Below are 17,306 nucleotides of genomic sequence, written 5' to 3' on the forward strand. Positions count from 1 at the left end.
ATAGATGACTAACTGTAATATGCACTTTTGTATGGTATGGATGGTACCAGTTGTCACATGATTTTCTGGGTATTATACCTTGTTTCCACCATGTATTCAATCTTAGTATTCGACATGTATTCCAAATTAGAAATCACTTAAAATAGTCTCACGAATTGCTTCCCAGAACCCACTTTGGCGACGCTAATTCCATGTAAAGGAGTATTAGTGACAAATTTACATAATTGCAGACCTTATAACTAATTCGCGACCTTCTTGCATAATCTAACTGACACTAATCCTACTTTTCTAACAGAAGTAAATGACCAGTACTATATAAGAACCAAACGTTGATCTTAAACTCTCTAAGTAACCTAAGTAACTAAACACTATCAAATTAACAATTTTATAGGACATGCTAACAAAGAATGATATGCACTTTTATATGAGGTGTCTGAATCCGATGTCACACGAGATTCTCGGGTAAATACCTAGAAATCCACGTACCATAGTAACATGTCAGAAATAGAGGTGGAATTAAAGGCCTCCGTGGAAATATTATCAGCATCATTACTCGGCACATTCACCTATGTTTGCACTGTTTTACATGTTTTGTCAGTTTATTTATCTCAGGATCCCATTCTAATTGGCGTCTGATTTCTGTCCTCCTAAGGTCCATACTCGCTCTTTCGAAGGAGGGCTGGATACCAGTATGTCCATTCCAGTCTTCGAAGTCCAACAACATAGAAATGTCCTGCTCCATTTTGTTCTCGTTGGACAGAATCAACTGAACTGTCCGATCGTTCTCGATCATCCCCGTCAATTTATTCACCAAAGAAGTGGACTTGATCGATCATGCCATGTTATTGAGTCCAAAATCGCCCTGGTAATTGGACAGCATACAAATTTGGTGGGATCTAAGAGACTCTGGGATTGGAGAACTGTTGATGGGTGGATCGATGATCTACTTGGAAGCTACGAATTGGTGAATAGTTTTCGATCAAACATGCTCTGCAGCTAAGAGATCACATTTAAAGAAGAAATTTAAAGGTGGGGTTATACCCTCGCAACTGGTGTTCTCGTTCGCTTGTAGCAGCAGCAGGATACCCTAAGTCTTCCTACAGAAGAAAGAATCAATACTTTATGGGGCTTGAATGATAATATATACCTCTCTGACCTGGAGAAATGTATGGAAAACTGGCAATAAATAGTAGGCACAGCAAATGACTAATATTAGCATTCTTTCATACAAAACAAAGACCTCTTGTCATTCCGCATTCCACGAAAAATCCCCTCTATTAAATGATAGTTTTCTGTCATTAAAGGATGTACGGCGTTCTGAAGCTGTTATGTTTTCAAACACCAAGCGTCAGACCTGTTCCATAAGGAGAAGCAACTGATTCTGTGACTCTGCGATCGCAAGCTTGGCTAGCCCGCTTAGTTCGGTGAGAAGACCCTGGACACGTGCTACATGCAAAGGCTCAACCCGGGGGGGGAGAGGCAAACTTTTCACTAAAGTAGCAGTCAGGCTAAGAAGTTCCAGATCTCGGCGAGCGTGGACGCCCAAAGGGTGAAAGAGAATGTTGCAAAAGATAACCAAACAAGCTGATATCGGATAAAAAACAAGAAGCCTGGCATGATAAGTCCATGTGTCCAACCAAATCAAGTAAAGGGGGGTGAAGGGTGGAGTCTTTACGAAACATAAGCACATACCAGAAGGTGCCGTTCGGCAATACATGCAGTGAACTCTGCAAGGAGAGGAGGGAGGATCTACTTGTCTCCACCGCGAGTGTGAAGCTCGAGCCGACCCCCTCGGCTGCATTGTTGTGGTTTCCAGCCCATGCCTTACATCGGCCGCTAGCTTGGTGAATAATAGCCATGCAATGATGATAGTCCATTCGTACGATCAGAAAATGCATGTCCAAAATAGCGTTGCCAGTTGATATTTGTTGGAAGATAAAAAGGGTGGGTCGGTGTTTCGGTGGTAGCGACAATCTCCATTTCTCGAGGTCATCGTCAAGCTCTCGAATAGATTTCAGAAGTTCTATGTCGGACTTGTCGATTGCTCCCGGTCGGTAAAACGCACTGTAGGCGCGAGACTTGATCTTAATCAACCGAAGATCGCTCGGATACAGATGGCCTTTGAATATCATGTCCTCGGTCTCAGCAGATGACAGCAGTGTATTGAGCTGTTCTTCGTAACCAGGCGGCAAGGTGAGATCACAATCTTCATCATTGATAGCAGGCGGTTGACCCGTGCGAAGGGACAACTCCTTATCCAGGGCATAAGCAGTCCAGAAGAGGTTCCGAAGATGACCATCCTTTTGGACTATTTCATCGGTGACAAAAGATATTGCTCCATCGGGGACTGGAGGATGTTTTAGATGTACGCCAAGTCTGAAGATTAATCGAGCTATGAGTGAATTCAGATAGAGCGCGGGCCGAAAATCCCCGGATGAACAATGGAAAATCATCTAATCCATGGAGGTTTAAGTTAGTAATCTATTATTTGTAGGGGAAAGAAAGTGAAGGTAATATAGATCGGGAAACACAGGAGAAGCATGGTAGCAATGTCGAGGATGAAGCAACAGGTATGGAATCATTGAGGCCATGTTGACGAGCACTTACCAACATTAGGGCAGCTTGAAGCCCATCAATAGTTTCTTCTTGTGCAATTTGATTTATGTATCGTTCAGCTTCTTTTATCAATGCTGGGCTGTTAATGGACGGTGACTGTGTCACATGAAGGTTCCAAACTTCAGACAAGGACAAGAAAGCACAAACACATGCTCTCGCACTCGCAGTCCCAAAAGAAGAATTTGACGAGTTCTGATAGGCAAGGTTGATCGTGCCCCTGAAGTGGGGTCGGCTTATTATTGGAAATGATAGGTGTGTAGGTGAACTGTAGTATGACGCCACACACTCATTGACAAAACTTATGTCTGGTAGCTTCGAGGTGTACTCCATCGGCGGGTCTCGATGAGACCTATCCGGCCCATGACGTTGCCAAGGAAGGCTAGGCTTGGAAAGATCCTGCAGATTGACCGAGTAACCGATAAGTGACCGCGCCGACTTCTGGACCTCTGATAAAGAAGGGGCAGTGCCGTTGTAGGGATGCAAAGTACCCGTCTCGGGATCTTTTGAATTTAGTCTTCCGGAAAGTGAAAAGAAACATTGGTGGCCAGGCAATGTGTCCTCGCCGACCATCGCTCGGTAGTTGCTTGGTTTACTCCCTACTTTTATACCTGTCAATCAATCAGAGTAGGAAGTCGAGTGACTACCCACCCACCTGAGCCGCCAGCGGCGAGTGTATCGACCAGTAGCTTTTCCATCAGAGCAATACGCTCTTCCAATCGAGATGCCCTTCGCTAAAATAGTCTGCGTTAGTAGTGTGGTTTAGTTTTGAATTGTGGGCAAACGAACCGCAGCCGCATCTGAAGACCCCTTGCCTCGTATCTGCAACATTCTGGTAAAAGTGCACTGAGAGCCTTGGTGTTTACACCAATCACACTTCGGATACGCATTGTCACATTTAATCTGAATTGAAAACATAGTCAGCCTATATCTCTCAACGAGTCTTGAAGAACCTCAATCATCGAGGATACGATGTGTTCAGATCACCTTTCTCATGGAACAAGAGTCACATGCTCTGACAATCCTCTTCTTTTTTTGACCCAAATGTGCGTTCTGTTTCGAGCTCGCCATCGCCTATCTTGTAGACAGGAAGGAATGATGTTGTCGGTTCAAGGCGGTTGTGAGATCAATGGATGATGCGATGCAATCAGATCCCAATGTCCCCGGGCTCCGGTGAGAAGCCCGGATCCCGGGATCGGCATACCGCGCTGACTCAGCGGAACTTCATGATCATCTTGCGTTCCAAGTTTGGCAAAACCTAATCCAAGGGTCTGACCCCACTGAACTAAAAGCCGCCTACAGCAGCCATCATCATCTTCGGATTTCTCCACCGATAGATATAATTGACATGAATTAAAAGAGAACGCGGGTTATCGGAGGTAAGTAGATGGTGGAGCTAGGAAGCCCTCCGCAGAGGGCCAGGGGCGGGCGGAGGTCCGGTGGGAGGGATAGTTGCGCTGACTCAGTGCATTAGGTGTCCACTTTGGCAGCCCATGTCCGTCGCGTGTTGAAATTGCTTTCTGGGTCTAGTCGAATGCTTTGGCTAAAGAACAATTCAGAGGTACACGCGGTGGGCAATAATAGGGGTGCGCGATAACCAAGGATGCCGACCTACTTCGCCTCAGAAAGGCTCTCAGATCGAAAAAACATCCTAGTACCCGCCTAGCCGTAGCAAAACCCGCCAGACTGGCCGCATCGGATCACGTAGCCGCTTAATAAGCGGCAATAATAAAACAGGAATGTCCTGGTCGGGTATCCTCTCGGCGAAATTTGGAGCTGAGCTCTGCTGAGTCAGTGCGTGCTATTCCCAATCTAGATAATCGATCCACAACTAGCACCAACGAGTAGATCCCATTCCATATTGAACGGCATTGGGAACTGACCTTGTATGATATATTCGGGAATTAAGATTACCACAATTCCGTGCTTTGAAATACGCACGGAAGAAGTCGGGGGTGCATTACAAAGGTTTCACTGTCAGCTGGCAAGTAGTATACAAATGTATATATATATATCAGTCCCAGACTTCAAGACGTGAAACGCACCTCTTCTCAATTCACACCCTAAAAAAACACTATATTTTCGGGCAACCAAGCCTGTCAGCTACATCACATCGATTTCGTGTCATCATGGCGGCTCAACCACCACCTCTGAAGGGCGCCGAGAAACTGTCGTCTCGATGGCACTGGTCAGAAGATCTCGGTGGCTTCGACATGCCAATCCGCCTAGAAGGGGAGATTGGCGACGTCATGGTGCGAGGCACGATACCTGACAACATCGACGGAACTTTCTACCGAGTCGCCGGAGACCATGTGACACCTACACCTGAAAAGCACAGTCCACTTGACGGCCATGGTGCCGTCAGCGCCTTCCGCATTCACAAGGGCCAAGTAGACTTCAAAATCAAATACGTACAGAATGACCGCTACAAAGTCGAAAGGAACCGAAAGAGGAGCTTCTTCGTTGATATCGTGGGTCACCCCATGCGAGACCACCCATGTGTGCGCGCCGTGATGGAACAAACTTCCAATATCAACGTAGTCCACTGGGCTGGCAGGTTGCACGCTTTGAACGAGGGTGGACAAGCGTACACCCTAGACCCCGACACACTTGAGACCACTGGTACAAATCCATATGGCAACCAGGTGTCTGACTCTGCTACTTTCACGGGCCATCCCAAGATCGACCAGGATGTCGACCAACTCATCACCTGGGGATTCAGTCACGATTTCAGAGAGCTCATTTCCTACTCAATTACTCGACAGGGCGAGGTCAAGAACCTACATCGCATCTCGCCTACGGTCATCGGACCCATCCACGATGTCGCTATAACGGAAAACTGGTTGGTATTTTGCCAGTGGCCCGTAAGCCCCTCGAACCCAAAGGACGCTGTGGGGACAACAAACCTTTTCTGGGACACTGACCGTCCTACGATCTTCATTGTTACGCCTCGCCGCCCGGATCAACCTTTGAATGGCTCGGGCTGGAAGCCTTACGAATCTCGAGTATACACTCATCACTCGAACTCGGAAATCGTCCACACCGGTGGGGCTTGGGAAGAGAATGGCAAGGTTATATTCGAAGGCACTTGGCCGAACAACCCTTTGTTTCCCTTCTGGAGCAGCCGAAAGGAAGAAAATTTGTCTGAAATCGTTGTTGTGGACTTTGTGCGCTTTGAGATCGATGTCATGCAACCGGATCAGACGGCACTTGCGGACCCAGTTGTTCTAGTTGACATTCCAAACGAATTTCCCCGCATTGATGAACGGTTCTACTGCAAAAAGCACGACCATGTCTTCATGAATGTATTCCACTCCGACACGAAGGAACCTCTCCGTGAAAAGCACATCTTCAGGGGTCTCAATGCTACAGCAATGCTTAACAAGAGCACAGGGGAGTTGAAGGTCTACTCACCCGGACCAAACTGCCGATGCCAAGAACCCGTGTTCATTCCACGGTTCGACGACTCCCCGGAGGGCGATGGGTATATCATTTTCGCAGTTGACCGCTTGGACATTAACCTCACCAATCTCGTTATCCTGGACACCGAGGATTTCGAACACCCTACCGCAATCATTGAACTTCCTCTGCGTATGCGCGCTCAAGTTCACGGTAATTGGGTCGACGGCAGGGAGTTGAGTGGGCGACCACTCGTGCCTGATCCTCTTCTACTAAACCACATGGGAAAGTGACCCGTATGGGAGTGAAGCAATGTTCTTTCCTGACGCACATTTTGCGCTCTGGCTTGCCCCTGCATCCCAGTACCAGCTTAGACCTTGTGGAATCTTGATTCTTTATCCTCCTTACCGTACTTAAAAGAACTGAGGTCTTTGGGCATTCGTTTAGAAACTACTGTATTATGGATATTACCCTGTGTTGGGGAAAAGGGATTTTAGTTAGTCAGGGAAGTTGGCGGAATTTTGGTGTGGAGTCTATAACAACAGGCTATAAAGGGTAGCATGTAGTGCCGACTCAAATCCAGCATTTTTAGTCCTTCTTCAATTGCCTTTCTGCTAGTCGGTTTAACTTTATTATGTGATGCCATTTGATCGGGTCGCTCTGTTTCTTTTTCCTTGCAAAAGGCAACATCCAATAGTCCGGCTGGTCCATTATGACGAATGACAATCTGAGCATTCACTATGAAAAGTATTGTTCGGTCATTTCTTGTTGGTTATTTTAGTTTCTGTCCCCTGCCATCCTAACTCAAGCGAGGGTTAGGTCTTGGTGCGTACCTCCTCGATAAGATATACCACCGTCGATATTCCAAGCCAATATATTTTAATTTCCTATTCGTCCGTTATACTAAGAGGTCAGGTTCGACAAAGACCGTGCGATGGACGGATAACTTATCACCGCAGATAGAAAAGAGGTAAACTAATATTTAGGAGTCAATTGTTCTACTTGGATTGAGCAAGTACATATATGTCAGTATAAGATTCTTTGTGTGGTCTCTATGAACGTCTTTCCGGTGTGGTAGTTCTGCGTTGCTAACTGGTCACGGTTCGGCTAAAGAATTTGCGGGTGATAATTGCCTTCTGCTTCACAGATTCCAACGTCAACGATCTGTCTCTCAACTGCACCGTCGCGAACAGACCTTCATAGATATAACACACAAAGTAATGTTAAGTGATTTTACCCCTTGTGGTTTGGATCGTTTCTCCAAATGTAGTCGTCGACGTGTTTCTGGTCGACGACACCAAGTGGCTGGCCAAGAGCTGCCCTATCGGCAACTATCTTTTTAAAGGAGGGCCTGTTAACCAGAGCATAATTCCATTTTGTGTAATGGGGAAATTCGTCAGACGGGTCGTATCCTGGGAGCAACTGAGGAACCATCTCGTTGGTAACCACAAAGACAAGGTCAGCGAAAGTGACCTTGTCGCCGGTGAGGTAGCTCTTGCCAGTATTTTTGAGATGCTCGTCGAGTATCTGAATGGTGCGTTTGATCGTCCATTCATAGCGATCGAGGGCAGACTGAACATGCTCTGGGTGTTTATACAAGAACCAGGCCTGTTGACTATAGTACATGTGTTGTTCGGTCGCCTGGAATTGCATCCACGCCAGTTCAGAGTACTTCTCTGGGCCGGAGAGGGAGTGTAAAGTTCCAGATTTATCGTAAGTGTCAAGAATGTAGAGGATGATAGCGCCTGCCTATTTTTTTAATTAGACTCTTGTGAATCACATACACAAATTAGACATACAGCCTACCTCAAATAGTCTTATCCCGGTGTTAGGATCCTCAATAGCGGGAGCTTTACGGTTCGGGTTGAGAGACTTAAAGGGTTCTGAATTCATTTCAGAGGATTCAAGGTACTTGCTCTCATAAGGGACCTTTAAATCCTCGAGTAGGATGCCGACTCTCCACGGAACAGGGCCTCTGGCATGGGAGTATAAAACAATGGGCTTAAGGGCAGACATATTGATTTCCCGGTGATGATGGTGATTCTGACGACGATAGTGGTTCGAATAAGATCCACAGGGCGGAGACGATGTGGACCGAGCAGTGCACTGGCGCTTGAATATATATACAACACTAGTATTAGAATTTATCGCTCACATAGTGCGGGGTAGATTATGTACGTACGCACCGATGTTCGGTAACCCATATTAACCCGGGCGTGGCCAAAAATACATCGAGAATTTGTAAGGATTATACTGTACTCATAAATGCCCGGAGTAAAACAAAATGACTCGCTCCCGCCAGACGACTGGCTTCCATACTTCCCTAGCTTTATGACGTTAAGTTGATTAAACAGGTAGTTGGTGATTCATCAGTGAACTATAATCTCACACATGCAAACTTATTTCTACCCATTGCTCTTATTCCGGCTGATAAAGCACAAAGCAAACTTGCTCGTACCCGTTAAAAGTAGATAAGCTCAAACCCGCTGACTAAGCGCAAAGTGAAACATCGTACTCGCAAACTAAGCGCAAAGAAGATAAGCTAAAACCCGCTGACTAAGCGCATAGCGAAGCATCGTACCCGCAAGCTAAGCGTAAAGTAGATAAGTTCCAAACCCGCTGACTAAGCGCAAGGCGGACATGTTCGTACCGGCTAAGCACAAAGTGGATATTTCAAGCCACAAAACATACCCCTATATCACTAGCTTCCATTGGGACTGTCTTCGAACTCACACCACAATCCAAAGTCAGCACCTCAGGGTAGAGTTGGGTCATCTCTCCAGGCAAGTATTTAGTGACTAAAGGATGACAAAGGATGGCAAAGCAAAGGATGGTAAAGGGTGATGGAAGTGCTACACCTGAACTCTTTGACAATGAACTGCATTTAAGCTTCACAGGAAGGGTAACCGGCGCCCCGCGCTATCAATAAACATACAAGTCAGGCGCCGGTGCGGAATATGCCGTTATATCTCAAGAAATTCCGTATCGAAAAGTGTTATTTAAGCTACAGTAACTCCCTTTCAAAAGGACATTAACCCCATCACATTACGTACCATTTACTGCAATCAGCACGTTGATAAGCTTCCAACACTCTTAACAATATCTTGTGGTTACGTTCTTCAGCGACATCATGACTGCATCATCTGCATCAACTACTGATGTGGTAATCATCGGCTCCGGGCCATCAGGGTAACTCCACGTCGAGCAAAATACCTTGCCTGTTGGCTTATTGACTGACGATTTTTAACGCAGACTTATGGCAGCGTTATGGATGGCGCGGAGCGGTGTGAAAACACGCATTATCGATGCCCGCGCCACGAAGGTGTTTAGAGGCCAAGCCGATGGAATGCAGACTGGAACACTGGATATCTTTGACTCCTTTGGCATTGCAGACGACCTATATAAGAACGCTGCTCCTGCAATGGAGATGACATTCTGGGTTCGTGAAAGTTGCCTTCTATCTGGTACCTAATCTAAATTCGTGTATTTAGGCTGGGAGCAAGGACTCCCCCTTGAAACGCGTCGCTCGCCTTCCAAAATGGTATCCTGAACTCGGCCAGTACCATCTGGTCCACACTAGCCAAGGTTGGATCCATTTTCTGTTAATGCTAGGATGATTACTAAACATATATAGGAAATACCGAGCGTGCTTTGCTGGATGGCATGAAAGCTTTCAACGGACTCGAAGTTGAACGGGGGGTTATCGCGTCAGCTATTGCTATTGACGAGTCTAGCGTACATGATCCTCAAGCTCATGCAATTACATTGACTGTGAAACACCTTACGGACGAAGAATTGGCTTCATCTTCCAGCAAGTTCACTGTTCCACAGCCTGGGGATTTCAACTATACCCTAGCAGACGAGCCATATTTGAAGCGCAAGGTTACCGGGAAAGAAGGGAGTACTGAAACTATCAAGGCGAAGTTTGTGATCGGCACCGATGGAAGCCGAAGCTGGACCCGCCAAGCTCTGGGTTTCGACTTCCTTGGAGATGGAGATGATAATGGGGATGAGAGTATGGGAGGTATTTTGGACTGCGTTGCGACTTCAAACTTTCGTACGCCATTCTTTTTTCTTATACCTTGGCTTATGCTGACAATTTCAAAGCGGATATCCATATTCAATCGATGATTGCCAAGGACGGGCGCGGAGCGGGATTCGTACCAAGGGAGAATGGGTTGTTGCGCATTGCAGCTCCCGTAGCTAATAAGTCAGAAGCAACCCCAGAAGCCATCATCAAGTCATTGAAAGAAATTCTTTCTCCGTATGAGCTCAATGTCACTCATGTTGATTGGTGCGGAGTATTTGGTACCAGCCGTCGAGTCGCAAGCTCTGCTTCGAAACACTCGCGCATTTTCCTCGCTGGGGACGCACTGCATGTCCATTCACCCAGGGCCGGGATTGGTATGAACTTCAGTATACAAGACGGTAAATACTCTACTCTTATACAATAACAGCCTTACTAACGTTTTTAGCCTATAACCTCGGGTGGAAAATTGCACATGTTGTCAAGGGAATTTCTCCACTTGCTATTCTGAAAACATATGATGAAGAGCGCGGATTGACGAGCAAACAGCTTATCTCTTTCGATAAGGCTCTGTCGGAGCAGTCGCCCTTGGGAGCAAACTTTTCGGTTAAAGGAACCCGTCAAGGACTGCAGGACAATCTCCCATTTTCAAGCACTACGGCAATCGAGTACGAGGCTGGATTGCTTGTCGCCAAGGAAGGTGGCACGGTTAATTCCAAACAGTATTTGGCGCCTGGCATTCCTGTGGGCAGGCGCCTGCCCTCGCAGACCGTGGAACGACATGCGAACGGAGAACCGGTTGGGTTTGGAAAATGCTTTCCTAGTGATGGTCGGTACCGGATTGTTGTCTTCGCGGGCAATATATCGAACCCAGAGCAGCTGCGCCGTGTGGAACATCTTAGCAAGATGCTGAAACTCCCTGAAGCTTTACTCCAGCGCCTCGACGGGCGTGCTATCGCGCCTCAAGATGTATATGAAATTCTTATCGTGCACAGCGCGAGCAGGGATGATGTCGAAGTCACTGACTTACCCCCATTCCTTCTCAAGCACAGTGACCCTTTTGATCATGTGTTCGTCGATAACAATCAATCACGGACTTGGGCTTTAACCGATGCATATGGCAAGTATGGGATAAGCCAAGACAGAGGATGTCTTGTTTTAGTCCGGCCTGATAGGCATGTTACGTATATTGGCGAGTTGGAAGATGCCACCGAGCTGGTTCAACTTATATCCTCAATTTTGGATTAGTGAGGAGCATGATACAGTATGGAACGAAAGCTCAATATAGAATTATTCAAGTTTCCTCGCGTCTGTCTGGTTCTCCTCAAAAGTGCTATGTAGTCTCTATCAAAATGAACACAGATAACTCGACGCCTGTTTAACCGCAGTGCACGAATAATACCCACCGGCTGAACCCGGCACCACCTGTTTAATAGAGATGTGTCTTGTGGAAATGTTCAATAGATTTCAATTTTGTTTTCAATATCAATAGTGTTCTTTACATTCAGAGGATCAATGTTCGGTTCCTGCGCACCCTGAGTGGGAGAAAAAATCTTCTCAACTCAAATCAGATAGCCAAGGGATAATCAAAGCAGGGCGCAAATTTCATTAGCGCGCAGCTAACCTGACATATCCTTGAGTGACCGCAAAAACCTGTTGATCTTGTTCATTGCGTAATATATCAACACCAGGTGCACGTTAACAATATATTTACCCAATGTGTCCTTTCAAGATCCACAGTACCTGTTCACTTTTTAATTGCGGTTTGAGATAGTAGTATTATACTGCACATATATTCTACGAGTTGACTAATGAACAATGGGCAAAGGATTTTCTTGAGGGCTAAGAATAAACAGGACGATGCATCACCTGTTCAAACGTAGGAGAATGCTCACTGCATTTTGCATTTTCGGTCATTTGAGCCGCAGTACGTGACTAGGCTCTGCATCATATTACGAATTAAGTGTAGCTTTGAATGGAGTAGTCTCGGTGCCTTACTGAGCGATATTCTTCACACAACTCTCAAGTCACTACATTTAGACATAAATAGAGATAGATCAATTAGAAATGCAAAAAAGAAGACTAATATCCGCCACGTGGACTCGTGCGAGGTAAATAATATCCAAAACCACGTGATGTAAGATAAAGTGTTGTTTTTTGATTGAGCAAGTATGTTAACATACTTTGTTTTTCGTGCTCTTTGGGATCGCCTCTCCGGCGTGGGTGTGGGGGGCTGTGTTGAAACCTGGGCATCATCGGCTGTGTCTGGCCAGGTCATTTGCGTTTCCTCATGGTCGTCATTTGGGGCACTGGTTTCAGTGGGATTGCACGACGGTTGAATTATTGAGGTAGAATCATTCTCGATCAAGGTCGTTGATTTGGAGGGAGTGCGAGGGGTGGCTCTTTAGGACTAGCGGTCATGGCGTTTTCGTTTACCAGTTGTCGAGGAAGGGGTGGGGGGCGTAGATTATATTATAGTTGGAAGGAAATGTATATCATCCGTAATCACAGCTAGTTAGCGGTTTTCTTTAGTGACGCCGAAGATTCGGCCAGTCAAAAAAACGTGGGTATTTATATTTAGTGGTGGAAAGTTCGCCCAACGTTGCCCGTTCTTAAAGTATATAGTGACGGGGAACGTGTGATAGGTTCGCGACGAACTCTTATAAACTATACATTAGAGGCGGTAATGTAATAGAGTTAAACCATAGTTTAGTTGCCCCCCACGTTTAAGAACGACACCGAGTAGTGTCACGATAGGTTGAGCCGCTTTAGGGCAGTGTATAAAATATGAATCTATATCCTCTTAATCTCCTAGGTAGCTAGATTGTATTAGGACATTTCTTACGGAAGGTGCGAAAGTGACTGACCGGTCAACGCTATTAGCGTGAAGGAGAATATAAAATCCCCACTATCGGAAGAGTTTAAGAGGAAAGAACCCTATATATAAACGAAAGCGTTTAGTTGGTATAGGTTAGGTCGATTCCCCTCATTAAAAAATCTGATTAGAGTGGGAATGTCGTCCTATTTAACGTCTTTAGAGTTTATATCTTTATCTAGTATATTAAGAGAAACACGCAGCTATATAGAGAGTCCTTTACCGGGGCGTGTTAGATCTAGTTTAATATACTCGATAAAATCTCAAATATAGAGAATGGCTAGGAAAGATATATTTAAAGGCATTATAGAAGTGTGTAGCTAAGTGATATAGTTTAAGTAGGGCCCTTAATATATCTAAATTTTATAATAGGAGTTAGGGGGGGGGGGGGGGGGGGGGATAATATCAAGGCTTCAAATATATATTGTAGGTTGGAAAGATCTATACGGGGTTAGGCAATTAGGACTTGATTAAGGCATATTAGGTTGTATGATAATACGTATAAATACGAACCCGAATATGATACGTCTAGACGCTCCTCGCTACTAACTATAAAAGAGAAAAAATGACAATTTAAGTTTATTTTAAGTAAGACGTTACGGGTGTGTGCAACAGCCGAGAGAAATGATTTATAGAGATACGGTTAGCTATACGGAGTTAATTCCTTACTAGGCATTCAGAGTTTCAGCCCCGAGTGATTGTAAACGCTATATCTCTTATAATAATTACGGGTCTAGGTTGTGTTAGAGGTCACTTATATCAATCGGTTGTAGGAGATAGAGGCCAGCGAATGATCGTAGTCGCGATAATTATACGTACGTTGAACAATATCTCCGATAGGAATCTTAAGGTCGATTTCGACGGTCATATTTAAGATCAACTATAGTAGCGTCGAAGGTGGCTCCTTAGACTTTATAGTCGGTAAGATAAAACGCCGGGTAGATAGGCACTTAGCGCCGTCTCACTAAATATCCTTTCACTATTATTGAAGCCTCGAGCGGAAAGATAGGTAGGACATTCTCTTAAAGTGACTAAAGGGGAATTGATTTAGCCCGATTTAGCTCGAAAAGGAGATAGGCTAGAGGCCTAGTGTAAAGAATATAAAGATCGTTAAGCACGTGGAATTCGGCTAGCCAGACTTAAGAATGATACTTTGATAAGGCTTCCTTAGTTAATAACTTATATGCCATATCCACGACAATACCTATAGCTTTTCCGGTTGCTCTATTGACTAATCCTATAGGCGTGTATATATTCGTTAAAATCATTACCGGTATAGAAGGTGTATATAGAAGGAGTCCTAGGAAAGGGATCTTCGTCCCTTACTTAGGAAGACTTAGTAGGTCATCTGCTCGAAGTCGTAGATTACTTACGTTAGAGGATTTTATACGGGTATAGAGGGCGGTGTTACGGACATGCTAGTCACCAATCAGTTGTGGGGACCGCAACTACTGATGGGCCACCGAGAGCCAACCGAACGATCTGTCATCAGATCACGTGCACCATCCTATACTCTGGGATACCCGGGTGTTCAGGGAAAAGAGAAACCGTGATCATACTTAGTGAGCAAGAGCATGATCAGCTCTGAGCAGGACCCACTTCCAGAGGATATCCGGTACATATGTACCTATATGGACCAACAAACCTCTGCCACCAACGGGAGCCCGCACGTGATCATGTAAGTAGTAGAACGGTCAATAGTAGACTAGTAGAATCTGCCAAGGCAATTCTACTCATCTACGATCTACCATTCTATATAGGAAGAACTTAGGGATATATAAGGACACTCATTCATGTATCTAGTTTAGTTCTTCGTCTTCAATCATACATTGTTACTTGTGTATACCTTTAGAACTTCAGTGACTCTTTAACTTGATTATAACTTGACAACACTCACGAGCAGACCAATACCCTAGTATAGATCTACTCGGCGCTCTACCTGGCATCGTTCCTCGATACCTCAATAGGACCCATCCTGCAGTAAGGCCTATTAGGCAACAGTACGGTTGAGAGTACAGATCGTTGACGTTGGAAACCTGAGAAGCATAAGGCAAGTATAACCTGGAAACCTTCTAACCTAACTGTGACCAGTTAGCAGTGCGTAACAGGCGGGAAAAATGAAAATCTTTTAACCATTAGCCCGAGCAAAGCGCTCAATCTAAAAGCGGTTGATAACGTGTCGGAGTGTATTTAGCTTCGTGATTGCTATCGCCTTCTATAGGCTTAGGGAGTCGAGTGACATGATTACTTTGGAGTTTAGTATCAGCATATCATCCTATATAAGTGTGCTAGATCTCGCTCGAGTGAGGAGGCTACGGTATTATAAGTCCTCGGTTTATCGTATCTATTCGTCTAGAATTATAACTTACTTAAATCGGCTCTAGATAAGCTTTCCGTCTTAGTCGGTTTCGCTTCTTAGAAGTTTCTATAACGGCTAGCCTTATACTAGAGGAAATTGGTGAAAGTCGCCTATAAGTATCACTATAGGTAAACCACCGAAAAGATCTAAAGAATCTCTATCAAGTAATCTAGCCGCTTTATAATGTATATTAATAATGCCGAGCGCTAATTGATCTATTATACTCACCTTATCTATAATCATAATGGTTTTCTACAACTAGAGTCTACGAACTCTAGCACTAACTCCTACTTGCCGGAAACGATTTAAGGAAATTCTAAGGGAGGTATAGTACGTGTTGCCTCTAATGATATCGGTAGTAGCCCTAGTCGGAGCTATAAGAATGATTTCGTCTTTACGGTTGATTAAATCCATACCTATAATAATTGCTTTAATAATCTGGCTTTTTCTAACCCCCCCCTCGCCTCCTATATAAAGGAGTGTTTGATTTTAGTGGAACCTAGACGGATGATTAGAATAGTCGAGAGCTTCTGATAAAATCTTTTATATAACTAAACGCTATTTTCCATTTAGAGGAATAGTCTTATAAACGAGTAAAGTTAGCGAAGCGCCCATAGGATTTTCGCCGACTTAAGAGTCTCGTTAAAGCGTGCTAGAAGATATATCTAAGTTAGTAAGGAGAGGTATAAGGAATCCATTAGTTATATCAAGGTTGAAGTCGTCTAAGTAGGATACGTCGTTAGTTGATAAGCCGGTATATAGGTCTTATATTTCTAGTGTAGTAACACGTTTAAGTTATATCTACCATTCTTAAAGGGTTGGCAGAGGGACTAATTAGAGGCCAGAGGATTTATAGAGAAGGTTATCAGAAATTCGAATCGGTCGGAAATATTATAGTTGAAGGGAGAGATAGCGGAAAGAATTTATAGTAAGTGTAGCGATATAAGTTTGAGCGTCCTATACCTCCTAAGCCTAACGTGTGCTTATTAAAAATAGTGTAGCAATAAGACTTTCTAAGCTTAAAGATTCCGGCTTAGTGGATAGAGGGTACGGAGCCTCATTCCCTAAGTCGCTATCAGAATAGGGAGGATCGGCTAATTCATAGTCAATCATAGACGTATACTAAGAAGTCCGTTTCCGAAACATAGTATCTACTTGGCAATCGTCTTTTGATTTTCGTAAAAGGTCAATGTTTTATACAAAGGTTCGATAGTATATCGGGAGTGTTAGTTCGACTAAGGTCTAGATCTAATAGAGTTTGCTATATGGGTTTTCAGCTTATATAGGGATCCGTTAAACGAGTGACACCAAGTTTTCCTAAGGAATAAATAGCCCAAGGAGAATCTTAGCTAGATCGTTTTAGATAGCTGTTATTATAGGATGGCCACCTAGTACGGAGTCCTCTACAGCTTAGAATTCTATCAACTCGCCTTAAAGTGTTATAGTAGCCGTTTAGGCTTAGGAGCGGGCCAGCCTTTATAGATACGTGTGATACTTCGGATATTAGTCGTTAAAGGTAATATTATATATACTAGAATCTTAGATTCTCTTAGTGCGTACTAATATATAGTATTCGAAGATAGAGAGAGGGGATAAGAGATCGCCGCGGAACGTATAGTTATCAAAAATACTCGTAGGTGTAGCTATAATATGGTCATAGTTATACAGTTCTTCTACTATAGGATTTATAGACGATATACGCTGAATTTATTCCGGTTAGATGACTACACGAATATATTGCCTTAGCCACTAGAGGTTGATACGAGTAAAGTTATAATTGAGCGTGTAGTATAAGGGAAGTTATAGCAATATACTTACGACTTAAACACCACTTATTTCACGATCTTACGATAAGCTATTAAAGCAGCGGAGGGCAAAATTATTTATTCCGTTTTATCGAACTCGCAAATCTATAGTGGTTAGGGAGTCATTAGAGGTAGCGCGATCGATCATTTGTCTTAATAGAGCAGCCTTCGTTACTATCTACCATAGTGATACGTCGTCTTTAGTGGCATAGTTAGTGATATAGTAAA

General features: G+C 44.4%; 6 protein-coding genes across 6 annotated transcripts; 2 read left to right on the forward strand and 4 right to left on the reverse strand.

Moving 5' to 3' along the window:
• Positions 1-1,348: 1,348 nt before the first annotated feature.
• N7471_002429 (fungal specific transcription factor domain-containing protein) lies at positions 1,349-3,444 on the reverse strand (the record flags this gene model as incomplete). The annotated part of the gene is given in 5 exon segments (XM_057275149.1): positions 1,349-1,584; positions 1,604-2,453; positions 2,608-3,212; positions 3,269-3,347; positions 3,403-3,444. 5 exon segments carry the CDS (start codon positions 3,442-3,444, stop codon positions 1,349-1,351), a joined length of 1,812 nt encoding a protein of 603 aa, XP_057139787.1.
• A 1,298-nt stretch (positions 3,445-4,742) lies between these two features.
• Positions 4,743-6,305, forward strand: N7471_002430 (carotenoid oxygenase family protein; the record flags this gene model as incomplete). Its single annotated transcript, XM_057275150.1, has 1 exon — positions 4,743-6,305. One exon carries the CDS (start codon positions 4,743-4,745, stop codon positions 6,303-6,305), a length of 1,563 nt encoding a protein of 520 aa, XP_057139788.1.
• Positions 6,306-7,351: 1,046 nt separating this feature from the next.
• N7471_002431 (glutathione S-transferase family protein) lies at positions 7,352-8,028 on the reverse strand (the record flags this gene model as incomplete). The annotated part of the gene is made up of 3 exons (XM_057275151.1): positions 7,352-7,363; positions 7,444-7,761; positions 7,819-8,028. The coding sequence occupies 3 exons, from the start codon at positions 8,026-8,028 to the stop codon at positions 7,352-7,354; spliced, it is 540 nt and encodes a 179-aa protein (XP_057139789.1).
• A 1,114-nt stretch (positions 8,029-9,142) lies between these two features.
• On the forward strand, positions 9,143-11,287 carry N7471_002432 (phenol 2-monooxygenase; the record flags this gene model as incomplete). Its single annotated transcript, XM_057275152.1, has 6 exons — positions 9,143-9,201; positions 9,265-9,451; positions 9,504-9,597; positions 9,647-10,069; positions 10,120-10,440; positions 10,488-11,287. The coding sequence occupies 6 exons, from the start codon at positions 9,143-9,145 to the stop codon at positions 11,285-11,287; spliced, it is 1,884 nt and encodes a 627-aa protein (XP_057139790.1).
• Positions 11,288-12,554: 1,267 nt separating this feature from the next.
• N7471_002433 (uncharacterized protein) lies at positions 12,555-13,060 on the reverse strand (the record flags this gene model as incomplete). The annotated part of the gene is given in 4 exon segments (XM_057275153.1): positions 12,555-12,706; positions 12,743-12,832; positions 12,907-12,976; positions 12,989-13,060. Coding segments are annotated over 4 exon segments (384 nt in total), but the record flags the coding sequence as incomplete, so codon positions are not given.
• Positions 13,061-15,283: 2,223 nt separating this feature from the next.
• Positions 15,284-15,687, reverse strand: N7471_002434 (uncharacterized protein; the record flags this gene model as incomplete). Its single annotated transcript, XM_057275154.1, has 3 exons — positions 15,284-15,430; positions 15,502-15,525; positions 15,547-15,687. The coding sequence occupies 3 exons, from the start codon at positions 15,685-15,687 to the stop codon at positions 15,284-15,286; spliced, it is 312 nt and encodes a 103-aa protein (XP_057139792.1).
• Between the last annotated feature and the right edge of the window lie 1,619 nt (positions 15,688-17,306).

The sequence above is a fragment of the Penicillium samsonianum genome (assembly GCF_028829775.1).
Source record: "Penicillium samsonianum strain IBT 33392 chromosome Unknown utg000002l_segment0_segment0, whole genome shotgun sequence".
NCBI lineage: Eukaryota > Fungi > Ascomycota > Eurotiomycetes > Eurotiales > Aspergillaceae > Penicillium > Penicillium samsonianum.